Source organism: Hyperolius riggenbachi, chromosome 11 (genome assembly GCF_040937935.1).
Source record: "Hyperolius riggenbachi isolate aHypRig1 chromosome 11, aHypRig1.pri, whole genome shotgun sequence".
In the NCBI taxonomy this organism is placed as follows: Eukaryota; Metazoa; Chordata; class Amphibia; order Anura; family Hyperoliidae; genus Hyperolius; species Hyperolius riggenbachi.
In genome coordinates, this window is record NC_090656.1 from 36,719,501 (window position 1) to 36,740,528 (window position 21,028).

General features: G+C 43.8%; 1 protein-coding gene across 1 annotated transcript in view; it reads right to left on the reverse strand.

Annotated features, from left to right (window-relative positions):
- Positions 1 to 781: 781 nt before the first annotated feature.
- HSD17B2 (hydroxysteroid 17-beta dehydrogenase 2) overlaps positions 782 to 21,028 on the reverse strand; it is an 88,327-nt gene continuing 68,080 nt past the window's right edge. The window contains exons 4-5 of the mRNA XM_068259454.1: positions 13,218 to 13,355; positions 782 to 1,152 (exon numbers count right to left, since the gene is read on the reverse strand). Of these exons, the coding sequence (XP_068115555.1) occupies positions 788 to 1,152; positions 13,218 to 13,355 (503 nt within the window). The 3' untranslated portion in view covers positions 782 to 787. The remainder of the gene's footprint in view (positions 1,153 to 13,217; positions 13,356 to 21,028) is intronic.

Genomic DNA, 21,028 nt, shown 5'->3' on the forward strand with positions numbered 1-21,028 from the left:
AGCACTTTACAGAGTGCATAGTAATGTCACCGACTGTCATCAGATGAGCTCACAATCTAATCCCACCATAGTCATAGTGTAATGTCTTACCATTTTATTATACATCATCTGCAGCACTTTACAGAGTGCATGGTAATGTCACCGGCTGTCATCAGATGAGCTCACAATCTAATCCCACCATAGTCATAGTCTAATGTCTTACCATTTTATTATACATTATCTGCAGCACTTTACAGAGTGCATAGTAATGTCACCGACCGTCATCAGATGAGCTCACATCTAATCCTACCATAGTCATAGTGTAATGTCTTACCATTTTATTATACAACATCTGCAGCACTTTACAGAGTGCATAATAATGTCACCGTCTGTCATCAGATGAGCTCACAATCTAATCCCACCATAATCATAGTTAACACTACCATATTATTATGATGTATCTATATATCAGTGACATCTCCTGCAGGGCTTTACGGAGTACATGGTAATTTCCCTCAGAGAAGCTCATTTTTTTTTTTTGGGGGGGGGGGGGGAGGTACGCCACTGCCACCACACTACCACAGGATTCCACAGTAATGGTCATTAACAAATATCGATATGCAGGCCAGACCATAATGGCCAATCACATTTCATCAATTTCAATAATATGCTGGTGATTGTAGTTTACATACAGTACAGTCCTTCTCAGTGTGCCAATTCATCTAAAAATGATGTTCTGCATTCAAGATTCCTCTTAGCTCCTTTCAGACCAGTGTGAAACATTTCCACCACCTGTCACTACTAAGTTCTAGTCTGTTTTATTATTATTGTTGGATATCCTGAGAGACTTTGGGAGAATAGTCCGGTGGTAGTTAAAAGTTTTCTTTGAAAATGTATCATAAACCCAAGAAGGGAAGTAGCGGAACAAACAAGGAATGAAGTAGGCAAACCTGCCCGGGCTGTAGGAAGGATGGGGGTGTCGAGCCAGGAGAGCATGGAAGACGTCCTCCAAAACAGGGGAGAGATCGGAAGATGATGTTGTAAACATCTCATGGTGTAGGTCCTTCAGCGCGACCAGATAGTCATCTCCATAGTCCTCTCTGACGTCTGGTGTGATGCTCTCCAATATCTTCTGAGTTTGGCTTGACAAATATTCTTGAGAGCCAAAAATATCTACAAAACAAGATGGAGCAAGAGATAAACTAGTTGGCATCATAGCAAGTTTGGAAATTTACACTGTTGAGGGAACAATAGAATAGTAAAATGCAATGTGTCATTCTCCTGGTGAAGCTTTTTTGTCCCAAGGTTTAAGCCATAGTGCAAGGTCACACTTAATAAAATCGTAAAGCAATTTTCAGAAACCTTATCTCTGGACTTCATGGGAAGCCTAAATAAAGATCTGCCTTAAATTTAAATAGTCCACCCTGTTGGAAAAAACAACATTACTTTAAAAAGCAGTATAGTCAAGCAACCACAAGATGTCACTGTCCATAGAATGATGTGAAGATCTCTATGGTATTGTGATTTCCTATATTCACTCTGTGTGTTCCTCCCTGTTTTAAGTAAGCTGCATTACCTGATGGTGGTGTATGTTTTATCTCTGCATGTTTTTCTTCAGTAAAGAGTCCTAACTTGTTATACTGGGTGCCAATCTGTGTGTACAGACTACTCTGCTCCACCACAGGGAACAGAACAATATAACTGATTTAAAAAAATAAATTGAGATCATTTGCTTTGCTCAGGGGATAGCTCGGTGTCATAGGGAGCAGCAAAATCTGGCACATGTCAGAAGTGGACAAATTAGGCGCCACCATTTACTCCAATGTTAGATATCGGCTATTGGGTGCAAAACTAGCTGATTTGGTGTCCGGTAAATAGTGGGAAATTTTTGGTTTTGAAAATTAGTGGTTTGTAAAATATCGTTTTCAAATTTGACAATTATCATTTATGTTGATTATTGTTTTAACATTTTGAAATTCATTTTGTATTATAATTTTGTAAATTATAATTTTAAAATGTAAATTATCGTTTTAACATTTTTGAAATTAGTTTTGAGAATTATAATTTCATAAATTATCATTTTAAAATGTATTATCTTACAAATGTATCACTTGTAGTTTTAAAATGTATTATCTTACAAATGTACCACTTTTGTATCTACTTTATATGCAGCAGAGAAAGGGGGTTTGGGGGTTAGGCGTCAAGAAGGGGATTTTAGGGTTAGGCGTTAGGCACCACCCACGGGTCTAAGGATTAGGCAGGCACCACCAGGGGACTATTAGGGTTAGGCACCACCAGGGGAGTGTTAGGGTTAGGTACCACCGGGGGGAAGGGGGGAATCTTAGGGTTAGACACCACCAGAGGAGTATCAGGTTAGGTACCACCAGAGGAGTATTAGGTTAGGTACTGTGATGAATAGCGAAAAAACCGCCGCGTGTTCTGACAGCAAGGCGGCTGATTCCGCATCTGGTGCGGCGGTTTGTCCGCGCCGGCATGCGTCTGGTTTGTCTGGAACTAACAGTGTGCATGGGAAGAATGGTGAAGGGGCCGCCGCGTGTTCTGACGGCAAGGCGGCGGATTCTGCGTCCACTGCGGCGGGTTCCCCGCAGCAACATGCGTCTGGGTTATCTGGACCTGGTAGTGCACACAGATGGAGAGCTATGCGCGTGCGCGCTGCAAGACAGGCTCTTTATACCGATAGGAGGAAGATCACCTGATCAGGGCGGTCAGCTGATTCCTGCTCAGCTAGTGATTGGTTGATGGGAGCTGGGCGGCGCTGCAGGGTGCTTTACTATATATATCTCCTGCTGTTCAGTTGCTGGTTGTCTGGCGTTGCGAATGCCTATGTGTTAGCACTCAGACCTTAGTCGGATCCTTCAGTGTGGTGGAACCAGGTGGACCTGGGAATCCACACTTAGCTAGTTACTGTATACCATCTGTGTTATTCTCTAGCATAGTTCCAGGGTGTAGAGACCATGGACCTCACACCTCAGACTAGGAATACTGTATACCATCTGTGTTATTCTCTAGCATAGTTCCAGGATGTAGAGACCACGGACCTCACACCTCAGACTAGGAATACTGTATACCATCTGTGTTATTCTCTAGCATAGTTCCAGGGTGTAGAGACCACGGACCTCACACCTCAGACTAGGAATACTGTATACCATCTGTGTTATTCTCTAGCATAGTTCCAGGGTGTAGAGACCACGGACCCCACACCTCAGACTAGGAATACTGTATACCATCTGTGTTATTCTCTAGCATAGTTCCAGGGTGTCAAGACCACGGACCTCACACCCCAGACTAGGCCTTGTATTGATATCTGTTATGACCTTATGCTTTCCTGACTACTCTTCTGATCTCTGTATTGGTACCTTGCATATCTGATACTCTGTTGCCGACCCGGCCTGTCTAACCTTCTGGCTGTCACCCCCCACAGGGTGTCCAGCCTGCCCGCAGGGGTCCCCTGCTCCGCAGAGGGGACACTGCTGTTTATCGGTCAGGGACTCTCTCTCCAGGTGTTCCTGACTGCAGTAGAGTCTTCTCTACTTATTGGATCACCTGCTACCCCGGTGGTCCAAAGATTACTGTTGCACCAAAACACTTACACACCCAGGTGTCTAGAGGTTAGACATATCTGATTATTGGCGATTCTGCAGATCCTCAATAATCAGGTATATCTGTATTCTTGGGGATACTGCAGATCGCCAAGAATCAGATTCTCTCTCTGGTTGCTGACACCTATCGTTACAGGTACCACCAGGGGGGGAGGGGGGGTCTTAGGGTTAGGCATTGGTAGAAGGAGGCTTCTGTGTGAGAGTAGGGTTAGGTTTAGTCGTAGTAAAATATTGGTAATATTTACCAATGTTCTACTATGCTTATTTCGACTATAAATATATTTTCTTCTTTATTGTTAAAAATTACCTAAATATTTGGCTTTGCAATACTTAAAACCATTAAAAATGACTTTAGCCACTTAACCACTGAGGGGTTTTACCCCTTGAGCACCAGAGCAATTTTCACCTTTCAGCGCTCCTTTCATTCATTCTTCTATAACTTAATCATTACGTATCGCAATGAAATGAACTATATCTTGTTTTTTTCGCCACCAATTAGGCTTTCTTTAAGTGGGACATTATGCCAATAATTATTTTATTCTAATTGTGTTTTAATGGGAAAATAGGAAAAAATTTGGGGGAAAAAATCATTATTTTTCAGTTTTCGGCCACTATAGTTTTTAAATAATGCATGCTAATGTAATTAAAGCTCATGAAATTTATTTGCCCATTTTTTCCGGTTATAAAACCATTTAAATTATATCCCTATCACAATGTTTGGTGCCAATATTTTATTTGGAAATAAAGGTGCATGTTTTTCAGTTTTGCGTCCATCCCTAATTACAAGCCCATAGTTTATAAAGTAACAGTGTTATACCCTCTTGACATAAATATTTAAAAGGTTCAGTCCCTAAGGTAACTATTTATGCAATTTTTTTAATTGTAATTTTTTTTTTAATTACAAAAAAAAGGAATTGGGGAGTGTGGGAGGTAATGAGTTAATTTTTAGTGTAAAAGTAATTTATTAATAGTATTTGTATATGAAAAATGCTTTAGGGTGTAGTTTTACTATTTGGCCACAAGATGGCCACAGTTACTTTTTGTTTATGCGACCTGCAAGCGTACAGGAAGTACGCTTGCAGGAAGTGTTAGGAGGCTGGGAAACTGATTTTTTTCTCACAATGATCGCTGCTTCTCGTAGAACCAGCTGATCATTGCGGGGGGCAGAGATCAACGAACGTGAAAAGTTTTTCCCGTTCATTGATCTCCGGGCCAGTGAGCGGTGGCGTGCTCAAGAGTGGGAGCGTGCGCACGAGCGAGCGGGAGCGCGGGCAGTGGCGGGAGCGTAGGAGGTGCAGATTTCTCCGTCCCTGGTGTTAACAGGGTGGAAAAAGGGACAGAGAAATCCGCACCGCTGGGGGTAAAGTGGTTAGAAACAATTGCTATTTTAACCTATGTTTACTTGTTTTTCCTTATCGTTGCCGAAAAACAATGATTTCGGCTTTACCCTATGCCCTTTTCTCCCAACGCCTCTATTTCATGCATGCCTGTGACTTAATGGTTAGAACCCTTGTCTTGAAGTTCTAGGGATCTAGGATTGTTTACCACAAAGAATCTATTTCTGTTTTCATGCAGTTTCCTCTCGTGCACTATTTTCTATCCCAAAACAATTATCAATAATATAATGGGAAGCAGGACATTTTGGCAACTCCGGCTAATGGACAATTTGAGCGTTGCCGTAGGTGCTGATGTAAATATTGGCTATTGGGCACCAAAAGCAGAAATTTGGGCGCCCGATATATAGGGCACCAGGTCAGTCCAACCAAAGTTTATTAGATTTTGAAAATTATCATTTCAAAATGTATCATTTTCAAATATTAAAGTTTATGGTTTTTTAAATGTATGTTTTTTTTAAGGAATCTTTTGTTGTATTTATGTTATCCGTGGCAAGGGTATGGACCTAGGGGGTGGTTAGACATCAGAAAGGGGGGATTTAGAGTTAGGCATCAGGAAACAGGGTTTTAGGGTTAGACATCAGGAAGGGGGGGGGGGGGGGTTAGGGTGAGGTGTCAGCAAGAGGGGAGGGTTCTGTGTGAGACTAGGGTTAGGTTTAGCTAACATTTACCAATACAATTTACCAATGTTTTATTTTGTCATTGCCAATACCATTGTAAATATTTTTTATCCATTTGGTGCCCAATTCACAACACTATTTATTGTTTAGACTTATATTGGCTTCCTCCTACACCTGTTTTCTCGCACCTCTATTTTAAGCATGCTTACAATGTACTTTACTGGCTGAGCTAGTCAACACTGACTGAATTATCAAGTTAATGAACATTACTTGTACAGTGTATACCTTGTGTGCATAACGTAAGTTGTGTTGAAAGCATAATAAGTATTATACACTATGGCCACGATTTATAAAGCATTACTGCATTCAGTAATGCAGAAAACAGCTGACTTTACCGAGCACTTAAGAAAATGTCAATTCATAGAGACTGTTACCGCATGAAAAGCTGAAATTCCCGAGCAGTGAGGTAGATTATCGACTTACCTCAACACATGTCAGTAAATTTCAATTCATAAAGACTACAACATGCGGTAAAAACCTGAAACATTATTGGCACCTCTGGTGTGGCGTAATCAGTGCGGAGACTTTGCAGAGTCAGCTGTGACTCACAGAAGCTAAAGCAGAGAAAGCTATGACTGACAGGAGCAGAGCCAATAGAAACAGCCCGTCTCCTGCAAATCCCGCTGAGCAGATGTTGATAGGTTACAAAGGATTCTTGGTTGGAACAAGCTTTTCTACTGCCCAGGCAGCGAGCAGAGAAAACATGGAACAAAAGAGGTTTCCCCTGTAGCCCTTTGGCCATTTAACCATTTAGGTTCCTGTTTGAAGATGCAGAGGAACTAGTGGGGAAATCACCTAAGCATGGCATGTTTAAAGTCTCTTGGAGTTTATGTAAGCTGTGGCAATTAAATAAAATGTTAAGAAAGACTAATAGACAGATTCAGAGCGAACAGAGGCAGTATAACAAACATGTACATTCTAAAGGGATGTCAGGATGCCTCTTACTATTGTAATGCCTTCAGTGCACAGAACAGCTTGTAACAAAACAGAGGTGCTAAGCTGTTATTGGACCCCGAGCTGTGTGCTACTCCGGTTGTTTATTGCCTGATGAAGCTGTGCCCATGAAATGCGTTGCAGTTTTATCTAGGAGTATGTGAATAAATTATTACTACCTCAATCGACAGCATCGTGTCTGTTTTGGTGTGGCTGGTTCACCAACGCCACCTGAACTTTTTAAACTTTTTAGCATATTTTATCCTTTTGGCGCCTCTGTACATTCTTATAACAAAACAGAGACAGCTCCACACTGTTCTGCTGTTACCGAACAAGTTTTTGGGTATTGAAGCCGGTAAATTACCGAACTTTTAGCGTACCTGTGAACATTTTTATGAATTAGCACACAAAAGTCTAAAATACTGATGCGGTATTTTAATGTCCAGATTTTTTTCATCCCACAGCCTTTTATGAATCAAGGCCTTTGTGTATTAGCCACTCATTTTAAAAGTGAACCTGAGGTGAAAATAAACTAATAAGATAAACAATTATATTTATCCTCCTACTCCAAAAAATGACAGTACCCATGGTTTTCTTTTATATTTAAACATTTATAAAGTAGGTTGAATGTTTTACTATCTCTAACCAGTGGCAGCCTATTAAGCGTCCTAGAGTTAGAAAATGATCAGTAGTTCGTGTATTTTATCTCCCTCTGCTCGCAGAAGTTGTATTCTGCCAGAAAAACTTTTATGGCTGTAATCTGCATATCAGTGATGTTTACTATATTCCTGACAAGGTACCAACAATTTATACCTTTTCAGAGGAAAATTAGGAATAAAACGTAACTTTTAATTTATATTGCTAAAATAGATCGAATACAGATACTACTAAAAGTGAACAACGTGAAAACAATTGGGTTGGTTCCGAAATCCTTCGAAAAAATCCTCCGAAATCCAAAAAATGCTGCAGCCCGGGAGTTTGAGTTTCAGCTAAAACCGACCCGCTCTGGTATGCATCAGCACATTGAAATACATTAGGCAAGCGGATTTACAGGCGGATGCGGCCGGCGGATCGCATCCAAATCCGCTCGGTGTGACTGGGCCTTAGTCAGTGATAAAACAATAAAGCCTTCACTCTTGCAAGGTACGTAGATGAGACTTGGAGGATATTGTCTTTTTCTTTTTCTTATAATTCCTTTAGAAATGTCTCCACAATCTCTCCACTACTTAGGCTTTCACACCCTCGCTGAGACTCTGAGAATGTTATACTAAGCACAACAGAGTGAAACATTATTTTTGATGGAAACGTACTTGAACTGTTGACACTGCAGATGGTAATTGTGTGGGTGCCACTTACAAATAGAGAGAAGTCTTTGTATCTTGAAGTTCCTTTTGTAGATGGACATTGTGTAGAAGAAATGACATACAAAAGTATGTAGCTGTGTTTCAGATGCAGAGGAAACTCCATAGAAATACACTATCGTTTTAAAGGGTGGGTCAAGGGCCATCTTCTGCGCAAAGTGCCGTAAAGCATATTGAATCAGCCCACTCAACGATGTCAGCTTTACAGCAGATGTCAAGAGAAAAAACACAGCTTTCCATGCTAACATGCAGGAAAATCAGAAAGAACACATGATATTCGATATTATATTAGATTTGATATTAGAGTTTTTGTTAGATTTAGAACCTGATGGACTACATGATTCAATCAAATCTACTGAAGGGTCCATTTGCCCATTTCAGCTTCTTATATGACATACTGGCATAAATTACCCGCCAAGTCCTAATAACCCTAATAGGCTCTGCACTAAAGATCTCATCTCCAACCATTACCACAGCCCAAACTAACTGAGGAACTCTAGCTAAGGAACTCTCTACACTCATTTACCACAAAATAACTAAGCAGCTCGGGGTCACCCAAACCACTAGGAAAGTATAGAGGACTAAAAGAGACCAAAAAGCCCTCCTACTAAAAAGCAATGCTTGGTGTGATACTTTCACCTGCACGTCCCACTGATCAGATGTTGATAGGTTTGGGCTTTTCGGTCTCTTTTAGTCCCCTATACTTTCCAAGTGGTTTGGGTCACCCCAAGTCCAAAACAAGCTGTCTACATGTGGGGTTGATAAGGCTCTAAAAAACTTAAAGCTATAGTCGAGCTAATGTATACAACAGCAGTTGCATAAAGAGATAATTTGCATATTCAGTGGCGTGTAGGTGACTACAGATGTTCACTTAAAGCTGAATTATCGCAAGTACCTCCTGTTTTAAGAAGGCAAATCACACCAAGCAGCACTTATTTACTGAAATCATTTTTTAAAGCCATACTCTGTCTAGTACTTCTTAGCACTGGAATTCATAACTCTACTAACTTAACAGTTATGCTGCATTGGTGAGCTGTCTACATATGAGCTCCCTACTCAACCCTTTTTCACATCTACTGTATATTTCAAATATGAGCTTTCTGGTCTGGAGTTACCAACTCCACCCCCTTGCTACATCTACACTTCACAGATAAGTTCTCTGCATATGAGTTCTCAGCTCCACCCACCTGCCACAGCTACACTTCACAGGTAAGTTCTCTGCATATGAGTTCTCAGCTCCAACCCCTTGCCACAGCTACACTTCACAGGTAAGTTCTCTGCATATGAGTTCTCAGCTTCAACCCCTTGCCACAGCTACACTTCACAGATACGTTCTCTGCACATGAGTTCTCAGATACACCCACCTGCCACATCTACACTTCACAGATACGTTCTCTGCACATGAGTTCTCAGATACACCCCCTTGCCACATCTACACTTCACAGATAAGTTCGCTGCACATGAGTTCTCAGATCCACCCACCTGCCACATTTACACTTCACAGGTAAGTTCTCTGCACCTGAGTTCTCAGATACACCCACTTGCCACATCTACACTTCAAAGATAAGTTCTCTGCACATGAGTTCTCAGCTCCACCCCCTTGCCACATCTACACTTCACAGATACTTTCTCTGCACATGAGTTCTCAGATCCACCCCCTTGCCACATCTACACTTCACAAATATGTTCTCTGCACATGAGTTCTCAGATCCACCCACCTGCCACATCTACACTTCACAGGTAAGTTCTCTGCACCTGAGTTCTCAGCTCCACCCCCTTGCCACATCTACACTTCACAGGTAAGTTCTCTGCACATGAGTTCTCAGCTCTACCCCCTTGCCACATCTACACTTCACAGATACTGCACATGAGTTCTCAGATCCACCCCCTTGCCACATCTACACTTCACAGATAAGTTCTCTGCACATGAGTTTTCAGATCCACCCACCTGCCCCATCTACACTTCACAGGTAAGGTCTCTGCACATGGGTTCTCAGCTCCACCCCCTTGCCACATCTACACTTCACAGATAAGTTCTCTGCACATGGGTTCTCAGCTCCACCCCCTTGCCACATCTACACTTCACAGATAAGTTCTGTGCACCTGAGTTCTCAGCTCCACCCCCTTGCCACAGCTACACTTCACAGATAAGTTCTCTGCACCTGAGTTCTCAGATACACCCACCTGCCACATCTACACTTCACAGATACGTTCTCTGCACATGAGTTCTCAGATCCACCCACCTGCCACATCTACACTTCACAGATACGTTCTCTGCACATGAGTTCTCAGATCCACCCACCTGCCACATCTACACTTCACAGATACGTTCTCTGCACATGAGTTCTCAGATCCACCCCCTTGCCACATCTACACTTCACAGATAAGTTATCTGCACATGAGTTCTCAGATCCACCCACCTGCCCCATCTACACTTCACAGGTAAGTTCTCTGCACATGGGATCTCAGCTCCACCCCCTTGCCACATCTACACTTCACAGATACGTTCTCTGCACATGAGTTCTCAGATCCACCCCCTTGCCACATCTACACTTCACAGATACGTTCTCTGCACATGAGTTCTCAGCTCCACCCCCTTGCCACATCTACACTTCACAGGTAAGTTCTCTGCACATGGGTTCTCAGCTCCACCCCCTTGCCACATCTACACTTCACAGGTAAGTTCTCTGCACATGAGTTCTCAGATACACCCCCTTGCCACATCTACACTTCACAGATACGTTCTCTGCACATGGGTTCTCAGCTCCACCCCCTTGCCACATCTACACTTCACAGGTAAGTTCTCTGCACATGAGTTCTCAGATACACCCCCTTGCCACATCTGCACTTCACAGGTAGGTTCCCTGCACCTGAGTTCTCAGATACACCCACTTGCCACATCTCCCTCTTACAAGTGAGTTCTCTGCACCTGAGTTCTCAGCTCCACCCCTTTTCCACATCTACATCTCACAGGTAAGCTCTCTGCATCTGATTTTTCCAACTCCACCCACTTGCCATATCTACAATCTCAAAGGTAACTTTTCTGCACCTGATTTTCCAACTCCACCCACAAGCCACATCTACATTCTCAAAGGTAAGTTCTCTGCGCAACACATACACTGCCAGGTAGGTAAAATCTCTATTAATTTGTAAACAGGGCCACAGCAGACGTTAAAGAGGCACCAACCTCTGGGCACAGAGTAGTGAGGGCACGCCTGTGCTTCCCCGAGTGCCGCCACCCCCCTCACCTCACCTGTAAGTGACAGCCACATAGGAGAAAAGCAATTTATGTCACATTCTAATCTGGGAGAAATGTACTTGCAAGTATGTGTACCCATGAATTGAAAACTTAACACAGCCATTACTTCACTTTAGTGATGGACAGGCCAGCACCCAGCTTGTGCTGACCAGCCATGGTAGTGAGAAGTTTTGTGTGGTGGGAGGCACAAAGTAAACTGGGTTATTCCAGTTAGAAGCCCTGCTGACTGATATGAAAAAGTTCATTTTCTGAGCATTTTAATGAGGAAAATATATTGAGGATGTTTTTGTGCTGCTGTGCCATGAATACAGGGGTTGCAGAAAGTCGGCGGTAACAGGAAAAAAGGGCGCAGGCAGCTAGTGGACAAAAAGGGCGCCGCCATTCACTCCCAGAATAAATATTGTTTAATGGGCGCCGAATAGGAAAAAAGGGCGCCGGAGATTAATAACGATTTACAAACGGCGCCCGGAGATTTTTAACGTTTTATAACTGTGCTTGTGATAATTTACGTTTAGAAAATCCACCCGTGATGAATAATGTTTATAAAAATATTAAACACATTTATCCTATTTAAAACATTGGTACTTATCCGTTAGCGGGGCGCATCCTCTAGGTGGCGACAAAACTCCACCAGAGTTACATCTTTCCCTACTATCCATGGCGGCCTGGAGGGGGAATAGTAATTAGCACCATCTGCTGGATGCGCCCGGCTAACGGATAAGCACCAAAATATTATTTAAAATGTTCTCCCTTTGTTTGTAAAACATTATTATTCACAAAGTAAAGCGATCAGTAAGTAACGTAAATTGCAATATATTTTTTACAGTCACTATTTGTAAAACATTATTATCCACATAATAACGCGATCACTAAGGGGGGCGGTTAGGGTTAGGCACCACCAGGGGGGTCTTAGGGTTAGGCACCACCAGGGGGGTCTTAGGTTTAGGCACCACCAGGGGGGGTCTTAGGTTTAGGCACCACCAGGGGGTCTTAGGTTTAGGCACCACCAGGGGGGTCTTAGGTTTAGGCACCACCAGGGGGGTCTTAGGTTTAGGCACCACCAGGGGGTCTTAGGTTTAGGCACCACCAGGGGGGTCTTAGGTTTAGGCACCACCAGGGGGTCTTAGGTTTAGGCACCACCAGGGGGGTCTTAGGTTTAGGCACCACCAGGGGGTCTTCGGTTTAGGCACCACCAGGGGGGTCTTAGGGTTAGGCACCACCAGGGGGGTCTTAGGGTTAGGCACCACCAGGGGGGTCTTAGGTTTAGGCACTACTAGGGGAGTTTTAGGGTTAGGCACCACCAGGGGGGGTCTAGGGGTTAGGGATAGGTACAGGGAGGAGAGTAGGCTTAGGTATAGTTTCAGTAACATTTTTGTAATATTTACTAATGTTTTACAACACTTATTACGAATGTAGTTATATTTATATCATTGTTATAAACAATATTTTCAGATTTTATTATAAGAAGAATCAATAAATGAAGGTTATTCACAATAATATACAATTATAACGATTAAACATATATTATCGCTTTTTTAACAAACGTAATGATAAGTTTCACTTTTGAAACAGGGAAGATTAAAGTTTTCACAATTGCCGATTTAATACACATTATTTAATGATTTATAAATTTGTAAAACATTATTTGTAAACGAAATACAGCACAATATTTTTATAAACGCTATTAGTGCTTATCGTTTACACCCCGCGCCCTTTTTTCCCAACGCCCTTTTTTGGGGTACGCGAAAGTCGCCAGTTAATCTGTGGTGGTCCTTTCAGTTCCTTCTTTTCCCCGATACTCACAGCTCGGGTTTATGAGTCACTAGAGACTCCTCAAATGAGCACATTATAAAAGGACTGCGCTTACATTGCTGAACAATACTAGTAGTGTCTAAGCAGCAAAGGACAAAATATTTCAACATATAAAGCTAATATGGCTTAACAAACACCATTAGACTTAAAATGGCTGTACAAGTCTCTTCAGCACATACTTGTCTTGAAGCCGCTGGGATGGATGGTGGAGACTTTCACCCCCCACTTCAACAAGTCCTGACGCATGACAGCAGAAAACATGGAGAGGGCCGCCTTGGTGGCAGCGTAGGCTGCGAATCCCGGAATAGGACAATCACCTGAGACAGAACACAAATCTTTCAGAAACACAGTTAGGTCATGGTTACCTTTATTAAATGTACTGCTATGGTTAGGTGTTTGATGCTCTTTGAATTGTGTATAATTATGATTGTATCTAGTGGTCAGGCCATGTTGGGGTGTAGTGATCTATGTATAGAGTGTAGTAGAGTTGTATTATGCTCTGTCCAGTGGTCAGGCCATGTTAGGGTGTAGTAATCTATCTATAGAGTGTAGTACAGCTGTATTATGCTCTGCCCAGTGGTCAGGCCATGTTTGGGTGTAGTGATCTATGTATAGAGTGTAGTAGAGTTGTATTATGCTTTGTTCAGTGGTCGGGCCATGTTGGGGTGTAGTAATCTATGTATAGAGTGTAGTACAGCTGTATTATGCTCTGTCCAGTGGTCAGGCCATGTTGGGGTGTAGTAATCCATGTATAGAGTGTAGTACAGTTGTATTATGCTCACTCCAGTGGTCAGGCCATGTTGGGGTGTAGTGATCTATGTATAGAGTGTAGTACAGTTGTATTATGCTCACTCCAGTGGTCAGGCCATGTTGGGGTGTAGTGATCTAAGTATAGAGTGTAGTACAATTGTATTATGCTCTCTTCAGTGGTCAGGCCATGTTGGGGTGCAGTAATCTATGTATAGAGTGTAGTAGAGTTGTATTATAGTCTGTCCAGTGGTCAGGCCATGTTGGGGTACAGAGATCTATGTATAGAGTGTAGTAGAGTTGTATTATGCTCTGTCCAGTGGTCAGGCCATGTTGAGGTGTAGTGATCTATGTACAGGATCTTCTAAAAAAATTAGCATATTGTGATATAGTTCATTATTTTCTGTAATGTACTGATAAACATTAGACTTTCATATATTTTAGATTCATTACACTACAACTGAAGTAGTTCAAGCCTTTTATTGTTTTAATATTGATGATTTTGGCATACAGCTCATGAAACCTCAAAATTCCTATCTCAAAAAATTAGCATATTTCATCCGACCAATAAAAGAAAAGTGTTTTTAAAACAAAAAAAGTCAACCTTCAAATAATTATGTTCAGTTATGCACTCAATACTTGGTCGGGAATCCTTTTGCAGAAATGACTGCTTGAATGCGGCGTGGCATGGAGGCAATCAGCCTGTGGCACTGCTCAGGTGTTATGGAGGCCCAGGATGCTTCGATAGCGGCCTTAAGCTCATCCAGAGTGTTGGGTCTTGCGTCTCTCAACTTTCTCTTCACAATATCCCACAGATTCTCTATGGGGTTCAGGCCAGGAGAGTTGGCAGGCCAATTGAGCACAGTAATACCACGGTCAGTAAACCATTTACCAGTGGTTTTGGCACTGTGAGCAGGTGCCAGGTCGTGCTGAAAAATGAAATCTTCATCTCCATAAAGCTTTTCAGCAGATGGGAGCATGAACCCACTTTCGAACCAGAAACAGCGGCAGAGGCGCCTGACCTGGGCTACAGCACTGGACTGTTGCTCAGTGGTCCAAAGTACTTTTTTTGGATGAAAGCAACTTTTACATGCCATTCGGAAATCAAGGTGCCAGAGTCTGGAGGAAGACTGGGGAGAGGGAAATGCCAAAATGCCTGAAGTCCAGTGTCAAGTACCCACAGTCAGTGATGGTCTGGGGTGCCATGTCAGCTGCTGGTGTTGGTCCACTGTGTTTTATCAAGGGCAGGGTCAATGCAGCTAGCTATCAGGAGATTTTGGAGCACTGCATGCTTCCATCTGCTGAAAAGCTTTATGGAGATGAAGATTTCATTTTTCATCACGACCTGGCACCTGCTCACAGTGCCAAAACCACTGGTAAATGGTTTACTGACCATGGTATTACTGTGCTCATTTGGCCTGCCAACTCTCCTGACCTGAACCTCATAGAGAATCTGTGGGATATTGTGAAGAGAAAGTTGAGAGACGCAAGACCCAACACTCTGGATGAGCTTAAGGCCGCTATCGAAGCATCCTGGGCCTCCATAACACCTGAGCAGTGCCACAGGCTGATTGCCTCCATGCCACGCCGCATTCAAGCAGTCATTTCTGCAAAAGGATTCCCGACCAAGTATTGAGTGCATAACTGAACATAATTATTTGAAGGTTGACTTTTTTTGTTTTAAAAACACTTTTCTTTTATTGGTCGGATGAAATATGCTAATTTTTTGAGATAGGAATTTTGAGTTTTCATGACCTGTATGCCAAAATCATCAATATTAAAACAATAAAAGGCTTGAACTACTTCAGTTGTAGTTTAATAAATCTAAAATATATGAAAGTCTAATGTTTATCAGTACATTACAGAAAATAATGAACTTTATCACAATATGCTAATTTTTTTAGAAGATCCTGTAGTTAGTGTAGAATTGTATTATGCTCTGCCTAGTTTCCTTGAGAACTGGCGAGCTTGAATGCCTGTTTGATGTTTCTCTAAACCTTTATGCAAGGTTTTACTGTGCTACATTCTTGAAGACTGTTTTATTCCATTCAGGAAAACCAAACTTCTATTGACATGAGAAGCTCAGCGGAGGTCAGGGCGACCTCGTCTTGGTTATAACACGGGCCTGATTAGCGGATGCGGTCAGCTGACATAACCACACGTGCGACCCATTGTGGCGGGATAAACTGTTTGCATGTGATTACAGGCCAGGACTTGCTGCTCTGCACTGAATGAGGCACACTAAGTGTTCCATAACAGGCTCATTGTTTAATTTCACAAGTCTACGTGGTTCTGTGTATGAATTTGTTCCATCGTAATGAGACATGGAGAGGAAAGATTAAACAGCGCCTGATCTGGTCATCTGGAAACGTTCCAGCCAGACGCGGAATTAATAACTTGCTGCTCTCTACATACACCATCTAACAGCCGAGCAGGTATGGTGGCCAGACGTTTCATTTTTCATAGCACACAAGAACTGTTCAGCCAAAGTCTTCACATGACCTCAAGCGACCCAGCTGAGGGAGGTAACAGCAGGCTCTGTGGACAGAATTGTTGGTATCGATATCAGAATACAGGGAGGTGGGGCACTCGGTGTGAGAGATTGCAGCCTGAAGACTACTCTGTGGTCTGTCCTGCAGGACACGTCTGACAACGGGGCTCCTGAACGCTTACGCAAAGTTTCTACTATCCCTCTCCACCTGACTTTACGCAGATACACAACACCCCCAACCAGAGCATAACTTGATGTAAAAAGAGAGATGGTACATCACCACAATGACACAGCCTGCTCAATCACTGTTGAGGAGGAACAGGTGCCTAGGGCCTAGTGGGTTTCAGGGGGCCCAACTCCCACTTAATCTGTCCTGCCTCATACCTGAGATTGCCAAAAGAATTATCAGGATGAGCCAAAGCTACTATGTTTCCTAGGGCCCTATTTTATCTTAATCCATCATTGAGGAGGAATGTGGTTTCTCTCTCCCTCTGTTGCCTGTTGTTGGGAGAAGGGAGGTGTCTGTCACAGCCAATATCTTCTGTCTCTTAATCAGAGATGGCCTGAAGGGAGGGGGCAGGATCATGGAGCATTATGAATCAGGTTGGAATGTTACTCTCACTTCCATCCATGCTGGTGGGTGGGTGTGAGTCCAGCTGTGGCTTTATGTGACTAATTTGTCGTGTAACCACCATGCACACACAGCATTTATAATTTAGTGCCAAAATCCTTGGTTCCTGCCTGTATGAACTCCCTTCACCCAGCTGTCAGTGCTGTTCGTTCTGACATCTTGGGTAAACAGTTCCATCTGGACGACATCACATTACAGCGTCTCCTGTTCTCCTCGATCACTGGTGGGAAAATCCTAGGTGTCATGACCTGGTGGCCACCAGGCAGCAACGTAGCAGCCAACCAGCCCTTGCACAGTGCTCTGGTGAAGACCCATGGACACTTAAAACTTCACGCCTAGGAAGAGCTCACCCCTAATGGCTCATACACGCGGGCTACGGCTGTCGCCACAACCGCGTGTTGCGGCGACAGGTCGCCCGTGTGTATGACGCGCGCCCCGAACCATTGCCAGGCTATTGGCACGGCCAATCGCCTGCAACAGCTGTCGCTGCAACTTTGCCGCAACTGTCGCTAGTCCGCCGTGTGTATGCGGACTAGCGACAGCAACCCACTTACCCTGGACGGAGCTTCCGGCGGGGGGAGGAACCTCCAGCGACAGCTTCCGCCGCATCTCTGTCCGCCATGTGTACGGCTATTGCACAGAGGGACCTGGCGACGAGCTGTCGCTGCTTTTTTTTTTTTTAATTAGTTCTGCTACATTTGTGCCTGATGTGTACGAGGTTTAACATCTGTGAGTAAACAGGGCCTTCAGTAATCCGGCACTTAACCAGGAGTTTTTTGGATGAAGCTTTGTGGGTAGTGGGAGTTACTCGTCACTCAGTCTCACTCATTTTTCACCTCGTCAGGGAGGTGTGATTCAAGGCTAGAGATGGAGATGTGATTCAAGGCTAGGAAAATAGTGACATATTGCAACAGGATCTGGATAGGATGGCTATATCATGTGGTCTAGCACCATACAAAATAAACAGGATACAGATGGGGACATGAAACTTGGACAAGGACTTAAGAGTACTCATCGACAAGAAGTTAAATAATCGTATTCAATGCCAAGCCACTGCAGCTAAAGCTAATAAAATTTTGGGATGCATTAAAAGGGAAATAAAAACTTGAGATGCTAGCATAATATTGCCCCTGTTTAACTCTCTAGGAAGGCCACATCTGGAATATGGAATTCAGTTCTGGACACCACATTACAGGAAAGATATTGCAGTTTTAGAGCAGGTGCAGAGACGGGCAACAAAATTGATACGAGAGATGGAAGGTCTCACTCATCAAAAAAGGTTAGATAAACTGGGTTTATTTAGTCTAGAGAAAAGACGCCTTAGAGGGGATCTAATTAACATGTATACATACATCAGAGGGCAATATAAAAGCTTGGCGGATGAGATTTTTGTCCCTAGGCCTTCACAAAGGACTAGAGGACATGATCTGCGCATGGAGGAAAAATGTTTTAGCCATTTATTTAGGAAAGGGTTCTTTACAGTAAGAGTGATTAAGATGTGGAATGCATTGCCACAGGAAGTCGTTATGGCAAATTCTATATCTGCATTTAAAGGGGGCTTAGATGCTTTCCTTGCGTTAAAAGATATCCATGTCTATAATTACTAGGTAATGCCCAGTGGTGTTGATCCAGGGATTTTATCTGATTGCCATCTGGAGTCGGGAAGGAATTTTTTTCCTTTTGGGGCTAATTGGACCATGCCTTGTAAGGGTTTTTTGCCTTCCTCTGGATCAACAGGGATATGTGAGGGAGCAGGCTGGTGTTGTACTTTGTTTTCTGGTTGAACTTGATATACGTATGTCTTTTTTCAACCCAAATAACTATGCAACTATGGTGTCAGGGAGATGTGGCCCAGGGCTGGAGGTGTTGTCAGGAAAGTGTGACCATGGACTGGAGTTGTTGTCAGGGAGATGTGGCCCAGGGCCAGAGCTGGTGTCCAGGGGGTGTGGGACAGGGCTGAAGGTGGTGTCAGGGAGATGTGGCCCAGGGCTGGAGGTGTTGTCAGGAAAGTGTGACCATGGACTGGAGTTGTTGTCAGGGAGATGTGGCCCAGGGCCAGAGCTGGTGTCCAGGGGGTGTGGGACAGGGCTGAAGGTGGTGTCAGGGAGATGTGGCCCAGGGCTGGAGGTTTTGTCAGGAAAGTGTGACCATGGACTGGAGTTGTTGTCAGGGAGATGTGGCCCAGGGCCAGAGCTGGTGTCCAGGGGGTGTGGGACAGGGCTGAAGGTGGTGTCAGGGAGATGTGGCCCAGGGCTGGAGGTGTTGTCAGGAAAGTGTGACCATGGACTGGAGTTGTTGTCAGGGAGATGTGGCCCAGGGCCAGAGCTGGTGTCCAGGGGGTGTGGGACAGGGCTGAAGGTGGTGTCAGGGAGATGTGGCCCAGGGCTGGAGGTTTTGTCAGGAAAGTGTGACCATGGACTGGAGTTGTTGTCAGGGAGATGTGGCCCAGGGCCAGAGCTGGTGTCCAGGGGGTGTGGCACAGGGCTGGAGGTGGTGTCATAAAAGGTGTGGGCAGGGCTGGAAGTGGTTCTTACCGTAGGTTGGTGACTCTGCACCAATCAAATTAGGACCTCTTTTGTATGTTTTAGGGATGTTGGAGGACACTGAAGCATCTAGGGAAACTTGTATAGAGCATCATACAAACTCCAAGCACATCCTATATTTCCTGGGTATGGATCCGAATCCCCCAGAGCCTAACTAAATCTTGCTCTGTGACTTTGTCTGGGACAGGTGCCCACCAATGACACAATCTTGATTGCACAATCTTACCACTTCTATATAATAGAAGGGACAGCGTGAAGTATCCAATCCCAAAATCTAAAAGCATATTCACTCAGTTAACTCTTCCATGACATAGATTTGGTAAGATTGTACAATCAAGATTGTATCATAAATGGGCACCTTTAGAAGAAGGGATGGTTAGAATCAGGGGCGTAACTACAAATCTTGGTGCCCCCTTGAAAAACTTTGATGGGGCCCTATTAATGTTCACACACCTTTCTTGCCTCCCTTTGGTGACCCTCACGGCCTGGTGATCCATCTCACAAGGGTCATAAAACAAGTGCGTCCATCAGGATCTTCCCACCCATAACAAGTGTGGCCACAAAACCACCTAATGTGGAGTATCAGAGGGTGGGAGGGTTAGTAGTTGGGGCCCCTTCATACCTCGGGGGGCCCTCCTGCAGTTGCAAGGACTGCTCCCCTGTAGTTATGCCCTTGGTTAGAACAGCCGAATTCCAAATGTGTCAGAATACCGACTTTTCGATTTGCAATGTATTATCCTGGAAACTAGAAGAACATATTTCAGGAGCTCATGCCTATTTAGAAGCACAGATGCTCGTCTCGCAGAGGGCCGACGGAGCAGGCTGGACCCGCCACAAGCCCAGTATTGGGCGATCTGTCAGAGTAACAGAGACGCTGCCTCCCGCAGACCCCCGAAGTTGTCGCTTTCCACGTAAACCACAGACGGACGTCTGTGCAATTACAATCACATAACAAAGTAATTATATAATCACAGAGCCAATTACTTCGCTCTAACAAGTTCTTTCTGACAAACTAATGAGCTGATTAATGAGTAGCCCAGACCCGGCGTCAGAGTGGTGATTGATCCGTGCGTTAATGTTTCTGTACATAAGTGACGGTATGATTGCAAGTGTGGAGTGTGCAGTGCGCAGCGGGGCTGCAGGTGCGCGGGATGTCACACCATGGAGCTGTCAATCTCCACTCTGAGCACACGCCGCAATTTATCTAAATATAGCGATAATGTACAGACCTGTACCACGACAGGCACAGAGGCTGCCATTCCTGTCCTCCTACAAGAGTTCTACAATGTTTACTACCACACTGACTTCTCGTCTCTAAAGTACTAGTGAAATTATACTGTTTTATAATGTGCCTATATGGTTAGTAAACTAGCTGCCGTGTGTGCTGATCTCTGCTACCTCCAGTATGTACAGTATAAGCTGTTACTCTGTGCCTGTAATGATAGTAAACTAGCCGTAGTGTGGGCTGATCTCTGCCAAACCCTATATGTGCAGTATAAGCTGTTACTTTGTGCCTGTGCTGATAGTAAACTAGCTGCAGTGTGTGCTGACATCTGCTACCTTCATTATGTACAGTAT